This window comes from Mobula hypostoma, chromosome 10, assembly GCF_963921235.1.
Source record: "Mobula hypostoma chromosome 10, sMobHyp1.1, whole genome shotgun sequence".
NCBI classification, from domain to species: Eukaryota; Metazoa; Chordata; class Chondrichthyes; order Myliobatiformes; family Myliobatidae; genus Mobula; species Mobula hypostoma.
In genome coordinates this window covers 37,319,011-37,336,272 of record NC_086106.1, presented here as the reverse complement: position 1 = coordinate 37,336,272, position 17,262 = coordinate 37,319,011, and the positions used below count along the sequence as shown (strand labels likewise).

The window sequence follows — 17,262 nt, the reverse complement described above, 5'->3', positions numbered from 1 at the left end:
TGACCTCGCGTGCGTTAAAATTCAACAGTGTGTGACAGGGAATGAGGAAAGGTGCAGCTGACTCATATTGTTTCATATTGCCAAATCATATTGTTTCCTCGTGGCCCGGTGGTTGGGGACCACTCTCAACACGAAGAGAGACCAATCAGAATGCTGGCTCTCCCTCTCAAAAAAATCTATTTCCGGGATATTGTATATAATTTCCAGGTGTCAGGGAGCTGCCATCAATATGTGGGAGACTCCCGGAACTTCCGGGAGAGGTGGGATGTCTGCCACAGGTGCAACGGAGACAGCATTCAAAAAGAAAAAAATACACGAATCAAATCTTTGTAGTGCATTGTAGTTCATTATTGTGCAAAGGGGTCATAATGCCGGGATAGAGATTAGGGTTCAAGAACTCAATGGTTGAAGCTGTTCTTGAACCTGGTGGTGTGGGGTTTCAGCCTTCTGCAGCTCCTGATATTTGAATCTTGTATATCCAGGCACGATTGGGAAGATCATGTGTAGGAACATAAGAAACAGGAGCAGGAGTTGGCCATCTGGCCCATGGAGCCTACTCCTCCATTCAATAAGATCATGGCTGATCTGGCCATGGACTCATCTCCACCCACCCGCCTTCTCCCCATAACCCTTAATCCCCTACTATGCAAAAACCTTGCCTTAAATATATTTACTAAGGTAGCCTTCTCCATTTTTCTGAGGTAGTTTCTGTAAATAGTATATCTTGCATTCCATGGTGCTATGTGCAGATATCTCGCATTGAAATGGACTGTGAGGGTGCATTTTGCATTGCACGGGGCTGTGATCATATATTTTATATTGCGTGGTGCAGTGATGATATATTTTATAATGCACGGGGCTGTGATCATATATTTTATATTGCACGGTGCAGTGAAGATATATTTCATACTGCGTGGTGCAGTGATGATATATTTTATAATGCACGGTGCAGTGATGATATATTTTATATTGAACGGTGCAGTGATGATATATTTTATATTGCATGGTGCAGTGATGATAATATTATATATTGAACGGTGCAGTGATGATATATTTTATATTCCGTGGTGCAGTGAAGATATATTTTATACTGCGTGGTGCAGTGATGATATATTTCATAATGCACGGTGCAGTGATGATATATTTTATATTGCACGGTGCAGTGAAGATATATTTTATACTGCGTGGTGCAGTGATGATATATTTTATATTGAACGGTGCAGTGATGATATATTTTATAATGCACGGTGCAGTGATGATATATTTTATATTGAACGGTGCAGTGAAGATATATTTTATACTGCGTGGTGCAGTGATGATATATCTTATATTGCACGGTGCAGTGATGATATATTTTATATTGAACGGTGCAGTGATGATATATTTTATATTGCATGGTGCAGTGATGATATATTATATATTGAACGGTGCAGTGATGATATATTTTATATTCCGTGGTGCAGTGAAGATATATTTTATACTGCGTGGTGCAGTGATGATATATTTTATAATGCACGGTGCAGTGATGATATATTTTATATTGCACGGTGCAGTGAAGATATATTTTATACTGCGTGGTGCAGTGATGATATATTTTATAATGCACGGTGCAGTGATGATATATTTTATATTGCACGGTGCAGTGAAGATATATTTTATATTCCGTGGTGCAGTGATGATATATTTTATACTGCGTGGTGCAGTGATGATATATTTTATAATGCACGGTGCAGTGATGATATATTTTATATTGCACGGTGCAGTGAAGATATATTTTATATTGCACGGTGCAGTGATGATATATTTTATATTGAACGGTGCAGTGATGATATATTTTATAATGCACGGTGCAGTGATGATATATTTTATATTGAACAGTGCAGTGATGATATATTTTATATTGAACGGTGCAGTGATGATATATTTTATATTGAACAGTGCAGTGATGATATATTTTATATTGAACAGTGCAGTGATGATATATTTTATATTGAACGGTGCAGTGATGATATATTTTATACTGCGTGGTGCAGTGATGATATATTTTATAATGCACGGTGCAGTGATGATATATTTTATATTGAACGGTGCAGTGAAGATATATTTTATACTGCGTGGTGCAGTGATGATATATTTTATAATGCACGGTGCAGTGATGATATATTTTATATTGAACGGTGCAGTGAAGATATATTTTATACTGCGTGGTGCAGTGATGATATATTTTATAATGCACGGTGCAGTGATGATATATTTTATATTGAACGGTGCAGTGATGATATGTTTTATAATGCACGGTGCAGTGATGATATATTTTATATTGCACGGTGCAGTGATGATATATTTTATATTGAACGGTGCAGTGATGATATATTTTATATTGCAGTGATGATATATTATATATTGAACGGTGCAGTGATGATATATTTTATATTCCGTGGTGCAGTGAAGATATATTTTATACTGCGTGGTGCAGTGATGATATATTTTATATTGCACGGTGCAGTGAAGATATATTTTATACTGCGTGGTGCAGTGATGATATATTTTATACTGCGTGGTGCAGTGAAGATATATTTCATATTGCGTGGTGCAGTGATGATATATCTGGCATTGCATGGGGCCATGGCCACATCTCGCAGACCCGGACACAGAGTGATTCGCATGGGGCACCCCACCGAGATGCTCCCAGTGACGTCACGACAGGGACTCCGCTGACTGAAATAGCCTCGCGACGGCCGGCTGGGGGCGCGAGGGGCGCTTTTTGCGACCGGTTGCCAGGGGCAGCGGACAGAGCGCGGTTTACGGCAGCGTGCAGAAAATGGCGGAAGGCGCGGACGGGGCGAGGGGGGAGGCGCAGGAACACGCTGAGGAGGTGAAGGCCAGGGCCAACCAGTATTTCAAAGGTAGGGGATTTGGCTGGAGCCCGCGGTTTGCCTGCGCTGGGCTCGGCGTACCGCCTCTGGATGAGACGGAGCCGGCGGACGGGCCCTTCGGCCCAGCCGTGGGCCCTCGTGCGGCTTCAAGGGGAGCCGGGGAGACCGGGTGTGCTAAATAGTCAGCCTGCAGTAGTAGTGAAGGAGCGTGGCTGCAAGATACTGAGCCGCTTCTAACAGCGATGGAGACTGTCTGACAGATAGCGGGGTGTTAGATACGGTGATTGTGGGGTATTAGTAACGGTCTGCCCGATAGCGGGGTATTGATAACGGTGATTGTGATTGTCTGACAGATAGAGGGGGGTAGTAACGGTGAGTCAGACTCTGCCCGATAGTGGGGTATTAGCAATGGTGAGTGACGGTATCTGCCGACTGTGGGGTATTAGTAACGGAATGAGACTGTCTGCCTGACAGTGGGGTATTAGTAACAGTAAATGAGGCTGTCTGCCCGGTAATGGGGTATTAGTAACTGTGAGTTACGCTCTCTGCCTGATACTGGGGTATTTGTACTGGTCATTCAAACTGTCTGCCTGACTGGGGTATTAGTGACAGAGAGTGACGGTATCTGCCCAGTTGTGGGGTATTGGGAATAGTGAGTGAGACTGTCTGCCAGATAGTGAGGTATTAGTAAAGGTGAGTGATGATATCAGCCCGGTAGTGGGGTATTCGTGATGGTGATTGTGACTGCCTGCTCAATTGTGGGGTATTAGTAATGGTGGGTGAGACTGTCTGCCCAGTAGTGGGATATTAGTAACGGTGTGAGGGTGTCTGCCCAGTAGTGGGATATTAGTAACAGTGTGAGGGTGTCAGCCCAGTAGTGGGATATTAGTAACGGTGTGAGGGTGTCTGCCCAGTAGTGGGATATTAGTAACGGTGTGAGGGTGTCTGCCCAGTAGTGGGATATTAGTAATAGTGTGAGAGTGTTTGCCTAGTAGTGTGATATTAGTAACGGTGAGTGAGAGTGTCTGCCCAGTAGTGGGATATTAGTAATGGTGTGAGGGTGTCTGCCCCGTAGTGTGATATTAGTAACGATCTGAGGGTGTCTGCCCAGTAGTGGGATATTAGTAACGGTGAGTGAGGGTGTCTGCCCAGTAGTGGGATATTAGTAACGGTGTGAGGGTGTCCGCCCAGTAGTGGGATATTAGTAACAGTTTGAGTGTGTCTGCCCAGTAGTGAGATATTAGTAACGGTGAATGAGGGTGTCTGCCCAGTAGTGGGATATTAGTAACAGTTTGAGTGTGTCTGCCCAGTAGTGGGATATTAGTAACGGTGAGTGAGGGTGTCTGCCCAGTAGTGGGATATTCGTAACGGTGTGAGGGTGTCCGCCCAGTAGTGGGATATTAGTAACAGTGTGAGGGTGTCTGCCCAGTAGTGGGATATTAGTAACGGTGAGTGAGAGTGTCTGCCCAGTAGTGGGATATTAGTAACGGTGAGTGAGAGTGTCTGCCCAGTAGTGGGATATTAGTAACAGTGTGAGGGTGTCTGCCCAGTAGTGGGATATTAGTAACGGTGAGTGAGAGTGTCTGCCCAGTAGTGGGATATTAGTAACGGTGTGAGAGTGTCTGCCCAGTAATGGGATATTAGTAACAGTGAGTGAGGGTGTCTGCCCCGTAGTGGGATATTAGTAACAGTGTGAGAGTGTCTGCCTGGTAGTGGGATATTAGTAACGGTGTGAGGGTGTTTGCCCGGTAGTGGGATATTAGTAACGATGAGTGAGAGTGTCTGCCCAGTAGTGAGATATTAGTAATGGTGTGAGAGTGTCTGCCCAGTAGTGGGATATGAGTAACGGTGAGTGAGGGTATCTGCCCAGTAGTGGGATATTAGTAATGCTGAGTGAGGGTGTCTGCCCAGTAATGGGATATTAGTAACAGTGTGAGGGTGTTTGCCCAGTAGTGGAATATTAGTAATGGTGAGTGAGGGTGTCTGCCCAGTAGTGGAATATTAGTAACAGTGTGAAGGTGTCTGCCCAGTAGTGGGATATCAGTAATGGTGAGTGAGAGTGTTTCCCCATTAGTGAGATATTAGTAACAGTGTGAGAGTGTCTGCCCAGTAGTGGGATTTTAGTAACGGTGCGAGGGTGTCTGCCCAGTACTGGGATATTAGTAACGGTGAGTGAGGGTATCTGCCCAGTCGTGGGATATTAGTAACAGTGAGTGAGGTTATCTGCCCAGTAGTGGGATATTAGTAACAGTGAGTGAGGGTGTCTGCCCAGTAATGGGATATTAGTAACGGTGAGTGAGGGTGTCTGCCCAGTAGTGGGATATCAGTAATGGTGAGTGAGGGTGTTTCCCCATTAGTGAGATATTAGTAACAGTGTGAGAGTGTCTGCCCAGTCGTGTGATATTAGTAACAGTGTGAGGGTGTTTGCCCAGTAGTGGGTTATTAGTAATGGTGAGTGAGGGTATCTGCCCAGTAGTGGGATATTAGTAACAGTGTGAGGGTGTTTGCCTAGTAGTGTGATATTAGTAACAGTGAGTGAGAGTGTGTGCCCAGTAGTGGGATATTAGTAACAGTGTGAGGGTGTCTGCCCAGTAGTAGGATATTAGTAACGGTGTGAGGGTGTCAGCCCATTAGTGGGATATTAGTAACGGTGTGAGGGTGTCTGCCCAGTAGTGGGATATTAGTAACAGTGTGAGGGTGTTTGCCTAGTAGTGTGATATTAGTAACGGTGAGTGAGAGTGTCTGCCCAGTAGTGGGATATTAGTAATGGTGTGAGGGTGTCTGCCCCGTAGTGTGATATTAGTAACGATCTGAGGGTGTCTGCCCAGTAGTGGGATATTAGTAATGGTGAGTGAGAGTGTCTGCCCAGTAGTGGAATATTAGTAACAGTTTGAGTGTGTCTGCCCAGTAGTGGGATATTAGTAACGGTGAGTGAGGGTGTCTGCCCAGTAGTGGGATATTAGTAACGGTGAGTGAGGGTATCTGCCCAGTAGTGGGATATTAGTAACAGTGAGTGAGGTTATCTGCCCAGTAGTGGGATATTAGTAACAGTGAGTGAGGGTGTCTGCCCAGTAGTGTGATATTAGTAACGATGTGAGAGTGTCTGCCCTGTAGTGGGATATTAGTAACGGTGTTAGTGTCTGCCCAGTAGTGGGATATGAGTAACGGTGAGTGAGGGTATCTGCCCAGTAGTGGGATATGAGTAACGGTGAGTGAGGGTGTCTGCCCAGTAGTGGGATATTAGTAACAGTGTGAGAGTTTCTGCCCAGTAGTGGGATATTAGTAACAGTGTGAGAGTGACTGCCCAGTAGTGGGATATTAGTAACAGTGTAAGCGTGTCTGCCCAGTAGTGGGATATTAGTAACAGTGTGAAGGTGTCTGCCCAGTAGTGGGATATCAGTAATGGTGAGTGAGAGTGTTTCCCCATTAGTGAGATATTAGTAACAGTGTGAGAGTGTCTGCCCAGTAGTGGGATTTTAGTAACGGTGCGAGGGTGTCGGCCCAGTACTGGGATATTAGTAACGGTGAGTGAGGGTATCTGCCCAGTAGTGGGATATTAGTAACGGTGAGTGAGGGTATCTGCCCAGTAGTGGGATATTAGTAACGGTGTGAGGGTGTCTGCCCAGTAGTGGGATATTAGTAGCGGTGAGTGAGGGTGTCTGCCCAGTAGTGGAATATTAGTAACAGTGTGAAGGTGTCTGCCCAGTAGTGGGATATCAGTAATGGTGAGTGAGAGTGTTTCCCCATTAGTGAGATATTAGTAACAGTGTGAGAGTGTCTGCCCAGTAGTGGGATTTTAGTAACGGTGCGAGGGTGTCTGCCCAGTACTGGGATATTAGTAACGGTGAGTGAGGGTGTCTGCCCAGTAATGGGATATTAGTAACGGTGAGTGAGGGTGTCTGCCCAGTAGTGGGATATCAGTAATGGTGAGTGAGGGTGTTTCCCCATTAGTGAGATATTAGTAACAGTGTGAGAGTGTCTGCCCAGTCGTGTGATATTAGTAATGGTGTGAGGGTGTTTGCCCAGTAGTGGGTTATTAGTAATGGTGAGTGAGGGTATCTGCCCAGTAGTGGGATATTAGTAACAGTGTGAGGGTGTTTGCCTAGTAGTGTGATATTAGTAACGGTGAGTGAGAGTGTGTGCCCAGTAGTGGGATATTAGTAACAGTGTGAGGGTGTCTGCCCAGTAGTTGGATATTAGTAACGGTGTGAGGGTGTCAGCCCATTAGTGGGATATTAGTAACGGTGTGAGGGTGTCTGCCCAGTAGTGTGATATTAGTAACGATGTGAGAGTGTCTGCCCTGTAGTGGGATATTAGTAACGGTGTTAGTGTCTGCCCAGTAGTGGGATATGAGTAACGGTGAGTGAGGGTATCTGCCCAGTAGTGGGATATGAGTAACGGTGAGTGAGGGTGTCTGCCCAGTAGTGGGATATTAGTAACAGTGTGAGAGTGACTGCCCAGTAGTGGGATATTAGTAACAGTGTAAGCGTGTCTGCCCAGTAGTGGGATATTAGTAACGCTGAGTGAGGGTGTCTGCCCAGTAATGGGATATTAGTAACAGTGTGAGGGTGTTTGCCCAGTAGTGGAATATTAGTAACGGTGAGTGAGGGTGTCTGCCCAGTAGTGGAATATTAGTAACAGTGTGAAGGTGTCTGCCCAGTAGTGGGATATCAGTAATGGTGAGTGAGAGTGTTTCCCCATTAGTGAGATATTAGTAACAGTGTGAGAGTGTCTGCCCAGTAGTGGGATTTTAGTAGCGGTGCGAGGGTGTCTGCCCAGTAGTGGGATATTAGTAACGGTGAGTGAGGGTATCTGCCCAGTAGTGGGATATTAGTAACAGTGAGTGAGGTTATCTGCCCAGTAGTGGGATATTAGTAACAGTGAGTGAGGGTGTCTGCCCAGTAATGGGATATTAGTAACAGTGAGTGAGGGTGTCTGCCCAGTAGTGGGATATCAGTAATGGTGAGTGAGGGTGTTTCCCCATTAGTGAGATATTAGTAACAGTGTGAGAGTGTCTGCCCAGTCGTGTGATATTAGTAACGGTGTGAGTGTGTCTGCCCAGTAGTGGGATATTAGTAGCGGTGAGTGAGTGTGTCTGCCCAGTAGTGGGATATTAGTAACAGTGAGTGAGGGTGTTTGCCCGGTAGTGGGATATTAGTAACAGTCAGTGAGGGTGTCTGCCTAGTAGTGGGATATTAGTAACGGTGTGAGGGTGTCTGCCCAGTAGTGGGATATTAGTAACAGTGTGAGTGTATCTGCCCAGTAGTGGGATATTAGTAACGGTGAGTGAGGGTGTCTGCCCAGTAGTGGGATATTAGTAACAGTGTGAGGGTGTTTGCCTAGTAGTGTGATATTAGTAACGGTGAGTGAGAGTGTCTGCCCAGTCGTGGGATATTAGTAATGGTGCGAGGGTGTCTGCCCCGTAGTGTGATATTAGTAACGATCTGAGGGTGTTTGCCCAGTAGTGAGATATTAGTAACAGTGAGTGAGGGTGTCTGCCCAGTAGTGGGATATTAGTAACAGTGTGAGGGTGTCTGCCCAGTAGTGGGATATTAGTAATGGTGTGAGGGTGTCTGCCCAGTAGTGGGATATTAGTAATGGTGTGAGGGTGTTTGCCCAGTAGTGTGATATTACTAACAATGTGAGGGTGTCTGCCCAGTAGTGGGTTATTAGTAACGGTGTGAGGGTGTTTGCCCAGTAGTGGGATATTAGTAATGGTGTGAGGGTGTCTGCCCAGTAGTGGGATATTAGTAATGGTGTGAGGGTGTTTGCCCAGTAGTGGGTTATTAGTAACGGTGAGTGAGGGTATCTGCCCAGTAGTGGGATATTAGTAATGGTGTGAGGGTGTCTGCCCAGTAGTGGGATATTAGTAATGGTGTGAGAGTTTCTGCCCAGTAGTGGGATATTAGTAACAGTGTGAGAGTGACTGCCCAGTAGTGGGATATTAGTAACAGTGTAAGCGTGTCTGCCCAGTAGTGGGATATTAGTAACGCTGAGTGAGGGTGTCTGCCCAGTAATGGGATATTAGTAACAGTGTGAGGGTGTTTGCCCAGTAGTGGAATATTAGTAACGGTGAGTGAGGGTGTCTGCCCAGTAGTGGAATATTAGTAACAGTGTGAAGGTGTCTGCCCAGTAGTGGGATATCAGTAATGGTGAGTGAGAGTGTTTCCCCATTAGTGAGATATTAGTAACAGTGTGAGAGTGTCTGCCCAGTAGTGGGATTTTAGTAACGGTGCGAGGGTGTCTGCCCAGTAGTGGGATATTAGTAACGGTGAGTGAGGGTATCTGCCCAGTAGTGGGATATTAGTAACAGTGAGTGAGGTTATCTGCCCAGTAGTGGGATATTAGTAACAGTGAGTGAGGGTGTCTGCCCAGTAGTGGGATATCAGTAATGGTGAGTGAGGGTGTTTCCCCATTAGTGAGATATTAGTAACAGTGTGAGAGTGTCTGCCCAGTCCTGTGATATTAGTAACGGTGTGAGGGTGTCTGCCCAGTAGTGGGATATTAGTAGCGGTGAGTGAGTGTGTCTGCCCAGTAGTGGGATATTAGTAACAGTGAGTGAGGGTGTTTGCCCGGTAGTGGGATATTAGTAACAGTGAGTGAGGGTGTCTGCCTAGTAGTGGGATATTAGTAACGGTGTGAGGGTGTCTGCCCAGTAGTGGGATATTAGTAACAGTGTGAGTGTATCTGCCCAGTAGTGGGATATTAGTAACGGTGAGTGAAGGTGTCTGCCCAGTAGTGGGATATTAGTAACAGTGTGAGGGTGTTTGCCTAGTAGTGTGATATTAGTAACGGTGAGTGAGAGTGTCTGCCCAGTCGTGGGATATTAGTAATGGTGTGAGGGTGTCTGCCCCGTAGTGTGATATTAGTAACGATCTGAGGGTGTTTGCCCAGTAGTGGGATATTAGTAACAGTGAGTGAGGGTGTCTGCCCAGTAGTGGGATATTAGTAACAGTGTGAGGGTGTCTGCCCAGTAGTGGGATATTAGTAATGGTGTGAGGGTGTCTGCCCAGTAGTGGGATATTAGTAATGGTGTGAGGGTGTCTGCCCAGTAGTGTGATATTACTAACAATGTGAGGGTGTCTGCCCAGTAGTGGGATATTAGTAACGGTGTGAGGGTGTCTGCCTAGTAGAGGGATATTAGTAACGGTGTGAAGGTGTTTGCCCAGTAGTGGGATATTAGTAACAGTGTGAGTGTGTCTGCCCAGTAGTGGGTTATTAGTAACGGTGTGAGGGTGTTTGCCCAGTAGTGGGATATTAGTAACGGTGTGAGTGTGTCTGCCCAGTAGTGGAATATTAGTAACAGTGTGAGGGTGTCTGCCCAGTAGTGGGATATTAGTAATGGTGTGAGGGTGTTTGCCCAGTAGTGTGATATTACTAACAATGTGAGGGTGTCTGCCCAGTAGTGGGATATTAGTAACGGTGTGAGGGTGTCTGCCTAGTAGTGGGATATTAGTAACGGTGTGAAGGTGTTTGCCCAGTAGTGGGATATTAGTAACAGTGTGAGTATGTCTGCCCAGTAGTGGGTTATTAGTAACGGTGTGAGGGTGTTTGCCCAGTAGTGGGATATTAGTAACGGTATGAGGGTGTTTGCCCAGTAGTGGAATATTAGTAACAGTGTGAGGGTGTCTGCCCTGTAGTAGGATATTAGTAACAGTGTGAGGGTGTCTGCCCAGTAGTGGGATATTAGTAACGGTGTGAGGGTGTTTGCCCGGTAGTGGGATATTAGTAACAGTGTGAGAGTGTCTGCCCAGTTGTGGGATATTAGTAACGGTGAGTGAGGATGTCTGCCTACTAGTGGGATATTAGTAACAGTGTGAGGGTGTCTGCCCAGTTGTGGGATATTAGTAACAGTGTGAGGTTGTTTGCCCGATAGTGGGATGTTAGTAACAGTGAGTGAGGGTGTTTGACCCATAGTGGGCATCTGGCCACCCTGAGCTTTCAAATAATGGGAATAGGCTGAATGGAGTATTTCTGTTTCTTCATCGTGAGGGAGTTAGATTTTGTTCGTAATGTTTGAGATTGCGACTTGTGGCTCCATTGCCATGTTTGCTTTTGATGTCAGTGACGCTCGGCCTGTCGATTGTATGCTAGTTTACACTTGCTTCCCACAAATTTTCTTCATCTTTCTCACATACCCACCAACCACTCTACCACACACCAGGTCTAATGTAAAGGGGTGTATAAATCTAGCTGTGTGGATGTCTTTGGAGTGTTTGAGGAAACCAGAGCAGCTGATGGAAATCCTCACGGCCAGGGAGTGCCTGCAGACTCCATGCATACAGCACTGCAGATGGCGATTGTATCCAACTCTCTGCTCCACCAGTCGCGTACTTGCGCTGCCTGAGATGACTCTTCAGCAGATGTTGACTTGTCAGATCGTTAAAGGTTTCAGAGAGAAGGCATCATCATCAGGTGCCCTGCCCAGTCTGAGCTTTCACTGCCATGGCCCACCCACTCCTGTTTCGGGTCAAGTGGATCAATTCATTGGTATTCATTTCCAGTTCTCTGGCTGCTGTCTCCATAATTTGTCTTTGCCTTGCTTTTGCTTTCTTCCCTTCAATCTTTCCCATAAATACTGTGCATTCTGACTCTTTTCTAATCACATGTCCAATGAAGTTACGTTGCCTTTTCACGATCTCATACATTATTTCTCTTTTTGTGCTTGCTCTGTTCATGACATCCTCATTAGAGGCACTCAGGCTCGGGTTGAATACATGGCGAAGTACTCCACATAGCTGGAGCTTTGCTTGCATTGAGACGTTTCAGCCGTCTTCTCACCTGTTCAGCTGTGAAGCCCACCGTGGTGGTTTCGTAGAGAGGCTATTGATGGGCTCATAGAGTGCATCACTGATTACATCAACTTCTGTGTGGACTGCAATGTTCCGACAAGAACTGTCCTTTGTTATTCAAATAACAAGCCATGGACGTTAAGAACATCCTGAACGCTAAAAAGAGGGCGTTCAGAGACAGAAATAGGGAGGAACTGAGGGCAATACAGAGGGACCTGAAAGCCAGGATCAGGGAGGCTAAAGACAGGTATAGGAGGAAGCTAGAGTGGAAACTCCAGCAGAACAACATGAGAGAGGTCTGGAGGGGGATGAGGACCATCACTGGGTTCTGGCAAATTAGCAGCAGAGTAGCTGAAGGCAGTGCGGACAGGGCCAACGAGCTTAACCTTTTCTTTAACAGATTTGACACTGCGGCCCTGCCCATCCCCCACATGAGCCATCTGTTGTTGGCCCCCAACCAACACATATTTCACTCTCCCCTCCTACCCCTCCTCACAGTCCCCCACCCTGCTCTCATGACTATACCCCTTCCCCACTCGAAACCACCACGGTAGGCTTCACAGCTGAACAGGTGAGAAGACAGCTGAAACGTCTCAACCCAAGCAAGGCTGCAGGACCGGATGGTGTCAGTAACAGGGTGCTCAAAGCCTGTGCCCCTCAGCTATGTGGAGTACTCTGCCATGTCTCCAACCTGAGCCTGAGGCTCCGGAGGGTTCCTGTGCTGTGGAAGACATCCTGCCTCGTCCCTGTGCTGAAGACGCCGCGCCCCAGCAGCCTCAATGACTACAGACCGGTGGCATTGACGTCCCACATCATGAAGACCCTGGAGAGACTTGTTCTGGAGCTGCTCCAGCCTATGGTCAGGCCACACTTCCAGTTTCCCCTCCAGTTCGCCTACCAGCCCTGACTAAGAGTTGAGGATGCCATCGTCTACCTGCTGAACCGTGTCTACGCCCACCTGGACAAGCCAGCGAGAACTGTGAGGGTCATGTTTTTTGACTTCTGTGCGTTCAACACCATCCGCCCTGCTCTGCTGGGGGAGAAGCTGACAGCGATGCAGGTGGATGCTTCCCTGGTGTCATGGATTCTTGATTACCTGACTGGCAGACCACAGTACGTGTGCTTGCAACACTGTGTGTCCGACAGAGTGATCAGCAGCACTGGGGCTTCTCAGGGGACTGTCTTGTCTCCCTTTCTCTTCACCATTTACACCTCGGACTTCAACTACTGCACAGAGTCTTGTCATCTTCAGAAGTTTTCTGATGACTCTGCCATAGTTGGATGCATCAGCAAGGGAGATGAGGCTGAGTACAGGGCTACGGTAGGAAACTTTGTCACATAGTGTGAGCAGAATTATCTGCAGCTTAATGTGAAAAAGACTAAGGAGCTGGTGGTAGACCTGAGGAGAGCTGAGGTACCGGTGACCCCTGTTTCCATCCAGGGGGTCAATGTGGACATGGTGGGGGATTACAAATACCTGAGGATACGAATTGACAATAAACTGGACTGGTCTCAGAACACTGAGGCTGTCTGCAAGAAGGGTCAGAGCCATCTCTATTTCCTGAGGAGACTAAGTCCTTTAACATCTGCCGGACAATGCTGAGGATGTTCTACGAGTCTGTGGTGGCCAGTGCTATCATGTTTGCTGTTGTGTGCTGGGACAGCAGGCTGAGGGTAGCAGACACCAACAGAATCAACAAACTCATTCGTAAGGCCAGTGATGTTGTGGGAATGGAACTGGACTCTCTGACGGTGGTGTCTGAAAAGAGGATGCTGTCTAAGTTGCATGCCATCTTGGTCAATGTCTCCCATCCACTACATAATGTACTGGGTGGGCACAGGAGTACATTCAGCCAGAGACTCATTCCACTGAGATGCAACACAGAGCGTCATAGGAAGTCATTCCTGCCTGTGGCCATCAAACTTTACAACTCCTCCCTTGGAGGGTCAGACACCCTGAGCCAATAGGCTGGCCCTGGACTTATTTCCTGGCATAATTTACATATTACTATTTAACTATGTATGGTTTTATTACTATTTATTATTTATGTTGCAGCTGTAATGAAAACCAATTTCCCCCGGGATCAGTAATGACTATGAGATATCCGTCTTGTCCATGATATTCTTTGCATCCTCCTCAAAAACCACATCTCTGCTACTTCAATTCGTTTCCTCGTGTTGCTAGATATTGTCCAACATTCTAATCCATGTAACATAACTGGATAAACGTAACATTTCAGTACTCTGAGGCGGGTTGTCATGCCTAGTTTAGTGTTGGTCAATATACTCTTCATTCTCACAAAGGTGTCTTTTGCCATCCCTATTCTTCTTTTGATGTCCATGTCACACCTACCATCTGATGTGACCCAACTTCCTAAGCAGCAAAAGTTCTGTACTTGTTTTATGTCTTCCCCATTTATTCTCAGCCTGCAGATAGGATTCTCCTTCTTTTTGGATATCACCATACATTGTCTTTTTGCAATTGATTGATAGACCCATTTTTGCACTTTCTTCAACAATTATATCAATTAAGTTTTGTAGTTCTTCCTCCGTACTTGCAATTAACACAGTGTTATCTACATATTTGAAATTATTGATGTTTTCACTGCCAACTTTGATTCCCGAGATGTCTCTTATTTTTTGTAATATTGTTTCACTGTACACATTAAATAAATCAGGGGAGAAAACACACCCTTGTCTAACGCCTCTCTTAATTTTCATAAACTGACTCACTTCTCCATCTATTCTTACAGTGGCAGTTTGTTCCCAGTACAGACTTCTGATTAGGCGGAGGTCTTTCGAATCTAGATCTAGAGTTTCCTGTAATATTTCGAATAACTTATTGTCCTTCACTTTATCAAAAAAATCAGTATTTATCACTCTTCCTAAGACACCTGGAGCAATAGAATGTGAATTACATCAGACCATGAGTTAGTGAATTGACTCATTAAAGATACTTCTAGCTCTTTTCATCAAAATTCTTAAAAGTAAGATACAAGCTGAAATAGGTAAAGAACAGTGTGGTTTTGTGAAAGACAAAGATACAAGAAATGCGATATTGATGTTAAGGATACTATCAGAACGAGCTATTCAAGTGCAAAGAGAGAGAAAGCAGGAGAATGATTTTCCCTCAACCCCAATCACCCATGAAGGAATGGCTGAGATGACTTATGGGCCAAATTCTGCTGCTATGTCTTACAGTCTAAGTAGTTTTTATGAAGAGCGATTTGAATCTGGGATTTGCCATGGCAAGATGGTAGTGAGTCACCTTTTTGAGCTGCTGCACTCCCACAGTACTTTGGAGAAGGCTGCAGAAATACAGTACTTTGGAAAAGTCTTGGGCACATGTTTTTAGCTTGGGCACCTCAGACGTTTTCAAAGTAGTGTATGTGTCAACGTAGAGCAGAGTGAGTTTGTAAATCTGGTGGGAGCAAAGGATGTTGGAAATGGTGAGGGTGGAGCACCAAGGGAGGGGTGTGGGATAGGCAACAGAGAAAGAGTGCCAAGGGTGGTGGGGGGAGGGTGTTGGCACAGGTGTAGACACACCCAACCCTGAGACACCAGACAAGGTCACTTGATTCCAAACAATTGGTTTATTGATCTTTACAGAATGTCTCTGGTGGTTCCTGCTTCCTCCCTGCGCCCGTCCCCTTTTATCAACCAAGATTTCCTTCCCATTCTCTGCCCACAATGGACACCCACATCAGAATCAGGTTTATCATCATTCATGTGTCACAAAGTTTGTATTTTTTTGTGGTAGCAGTATGGTGCAAAAGTCAGAGGGCATCCTCGCTATGTTCCTGTTTCTGAGACTTTTGCACAGAACTGTAGATTTGGCAGGTTTCCATTTTTTCCCAAGTCAGGATGGTTTGTTATTTGGAGAGGAACCTGCAGGTGGTGATGTTCCTCCACTCTTCCTGCCCTTGTCTATTTTGGTGATAGAAATCAGCGGTTTGGGAAGTGTAGATTGTACCTTCACTACAGGATATACTGTGGTGGTGGAGTGAAGGCATGTTTAGAGTGGAGAATGGGTTGTTTGTAGCGAGCTGCTTTCTCCTGACTTGTAGAGTTTATTCTTCGTTGCAACTGCAGCCTCTGTCTGCTCATAAAACCTAGCTCTATTTGTTACATGTACTTTGAAACGTGTCATTGGCGTCACATCAGTGAGTGTTGTGCTAGGGGCTACCAGAGCTAGTGAAGCATCCCCACAACTCACTAACCCGAACTGTATGTCTTTGGAATGTGGGAAGAAACCAGAGCACCCTGAGGAAACCCACCTGGTCATGGGAAGAATGAACAAACTCCTTACAGGCAGTGGTGGGAATTGAACCCCAATCGGTGATCACTGGCGCCAAATTGAGATGTGCTGACTGTTACTTTACTGTGCTGCCCATACAGTGGAGAGTTTGGCAATGTTACTGTCCAGTGACCATCCTCACTAAGAGACTTTACCTGGCATTTATCTGAAGTGAATCAGCTCAATACTTGCTGGACTGTACTTCCTGAGAAGTTGTGAACGGGCAGTCATCAGTGAGCATTCATTGTGGATGGCAACAAGGAATGAATAAAAAGACTGTGAACCATAAAAGCAGAATTTGACCCATCAAACCAGCTCCGCATTACATCATGCCTGATTTATTATCCCTCTCAACCCCATTCTCCTGCCTTCTCCCCATAACCTTTGGCACCTTTACTAATCAAGAACCCAATAACTAAAATGAAATAGTTGCTGATGGTTGGGTGTAGACCATCCCCAGGAACTCTTCCCTTCAGTCCTTGCCCACGAACAGCCACGACTGCTTCCCGTTGACTGCAGTGTTGTTCCATAATCTCACTGAATGCCACCTGGGTGCTGGGTGCTGGGTGCAGGGTGCAGATCTCCCCTAAAGTGAAATGGTGAATCTAGTGGCTTTTCATGGCTGTCATAATAGCTTTGTTGCCACCATTATTGCAATCAGATCTTATAGCCACTGTGGTAATCGTGGCAATGGTGACAGAGTGATAATGGTCTCACAGCACCAGAGAACTCAGTTCAGTCTTGAATTCGAGTGCTTTCGGTGTGGAGTTTGCATGTTCTCCCTGTGACTGTGTCGGATTTCCCCTGGTGTTCCAGTTTCCTCCCATGACCCAAACAGGAGTCGGTGTGCAGTTGAATGGTAAAGTCTGTGGGTAATTGATGAGAATGGACCTGTAGGTTAATCCAGGACAGAAACAGGAGTCGGTGTGCGTGGAATGGTAAAATCTGTGGGTAATTGGTGAGAATGGACTCGCTGGTTAATCCAGCACCAAAGCAGGAGTTAGTGTGCAGTTGTATGATAAAGTCTGTGGGTAATTGGTGAGAATGGACCCGTAGGTTAATCCAGGACAGAAACAGGCCTTATGGCCCATCTCATCCATTCCAACCAATGCACACTAAACTAGTTCCATCACTGAGTGTACTTACCCAAATGCGTTAGTAGTTGTGAGATTTTTAAAACATTTGTATGGTTGAATGTCAGCTCGGTAACAATGGGACATACAGCTTTTTTTGTGTGCTAAGTGACTGTCATAAACAGAGACACACCTTTAAACTACTAATGTGGCAATTTAAAATG

The 17,262-nt window shown here is 45.8% G+C and overlaps 1 protein-coding gene across 1 annotated transcript in view; it reads left to right on the top strand.

Moving 5' to 3' along the window:
• The first annotated feature begins 2,802 nt into the window (after positions 1 to 2,802).
• The window catches only part of ppp5c (protein phosphatase 5, catalytic subunit), a 95,807-nt gene continuing 81,347 nt past the window's right edge, over positions 2,803 to 17,262 (top strand). Inside the window, exon 1 of the mRNA XM_063060343.1 lies at positions 2,803 to 2,906. Coding sequence (XP_062916413.1) covers positions 2,822 to 2,906 — 85 coding nt within the window. The 5' untranslated portion in view covers positions 2,803 to 2,821. The remainder of the gene's footprint in view (positions 2,907 to 17,262) is intronic.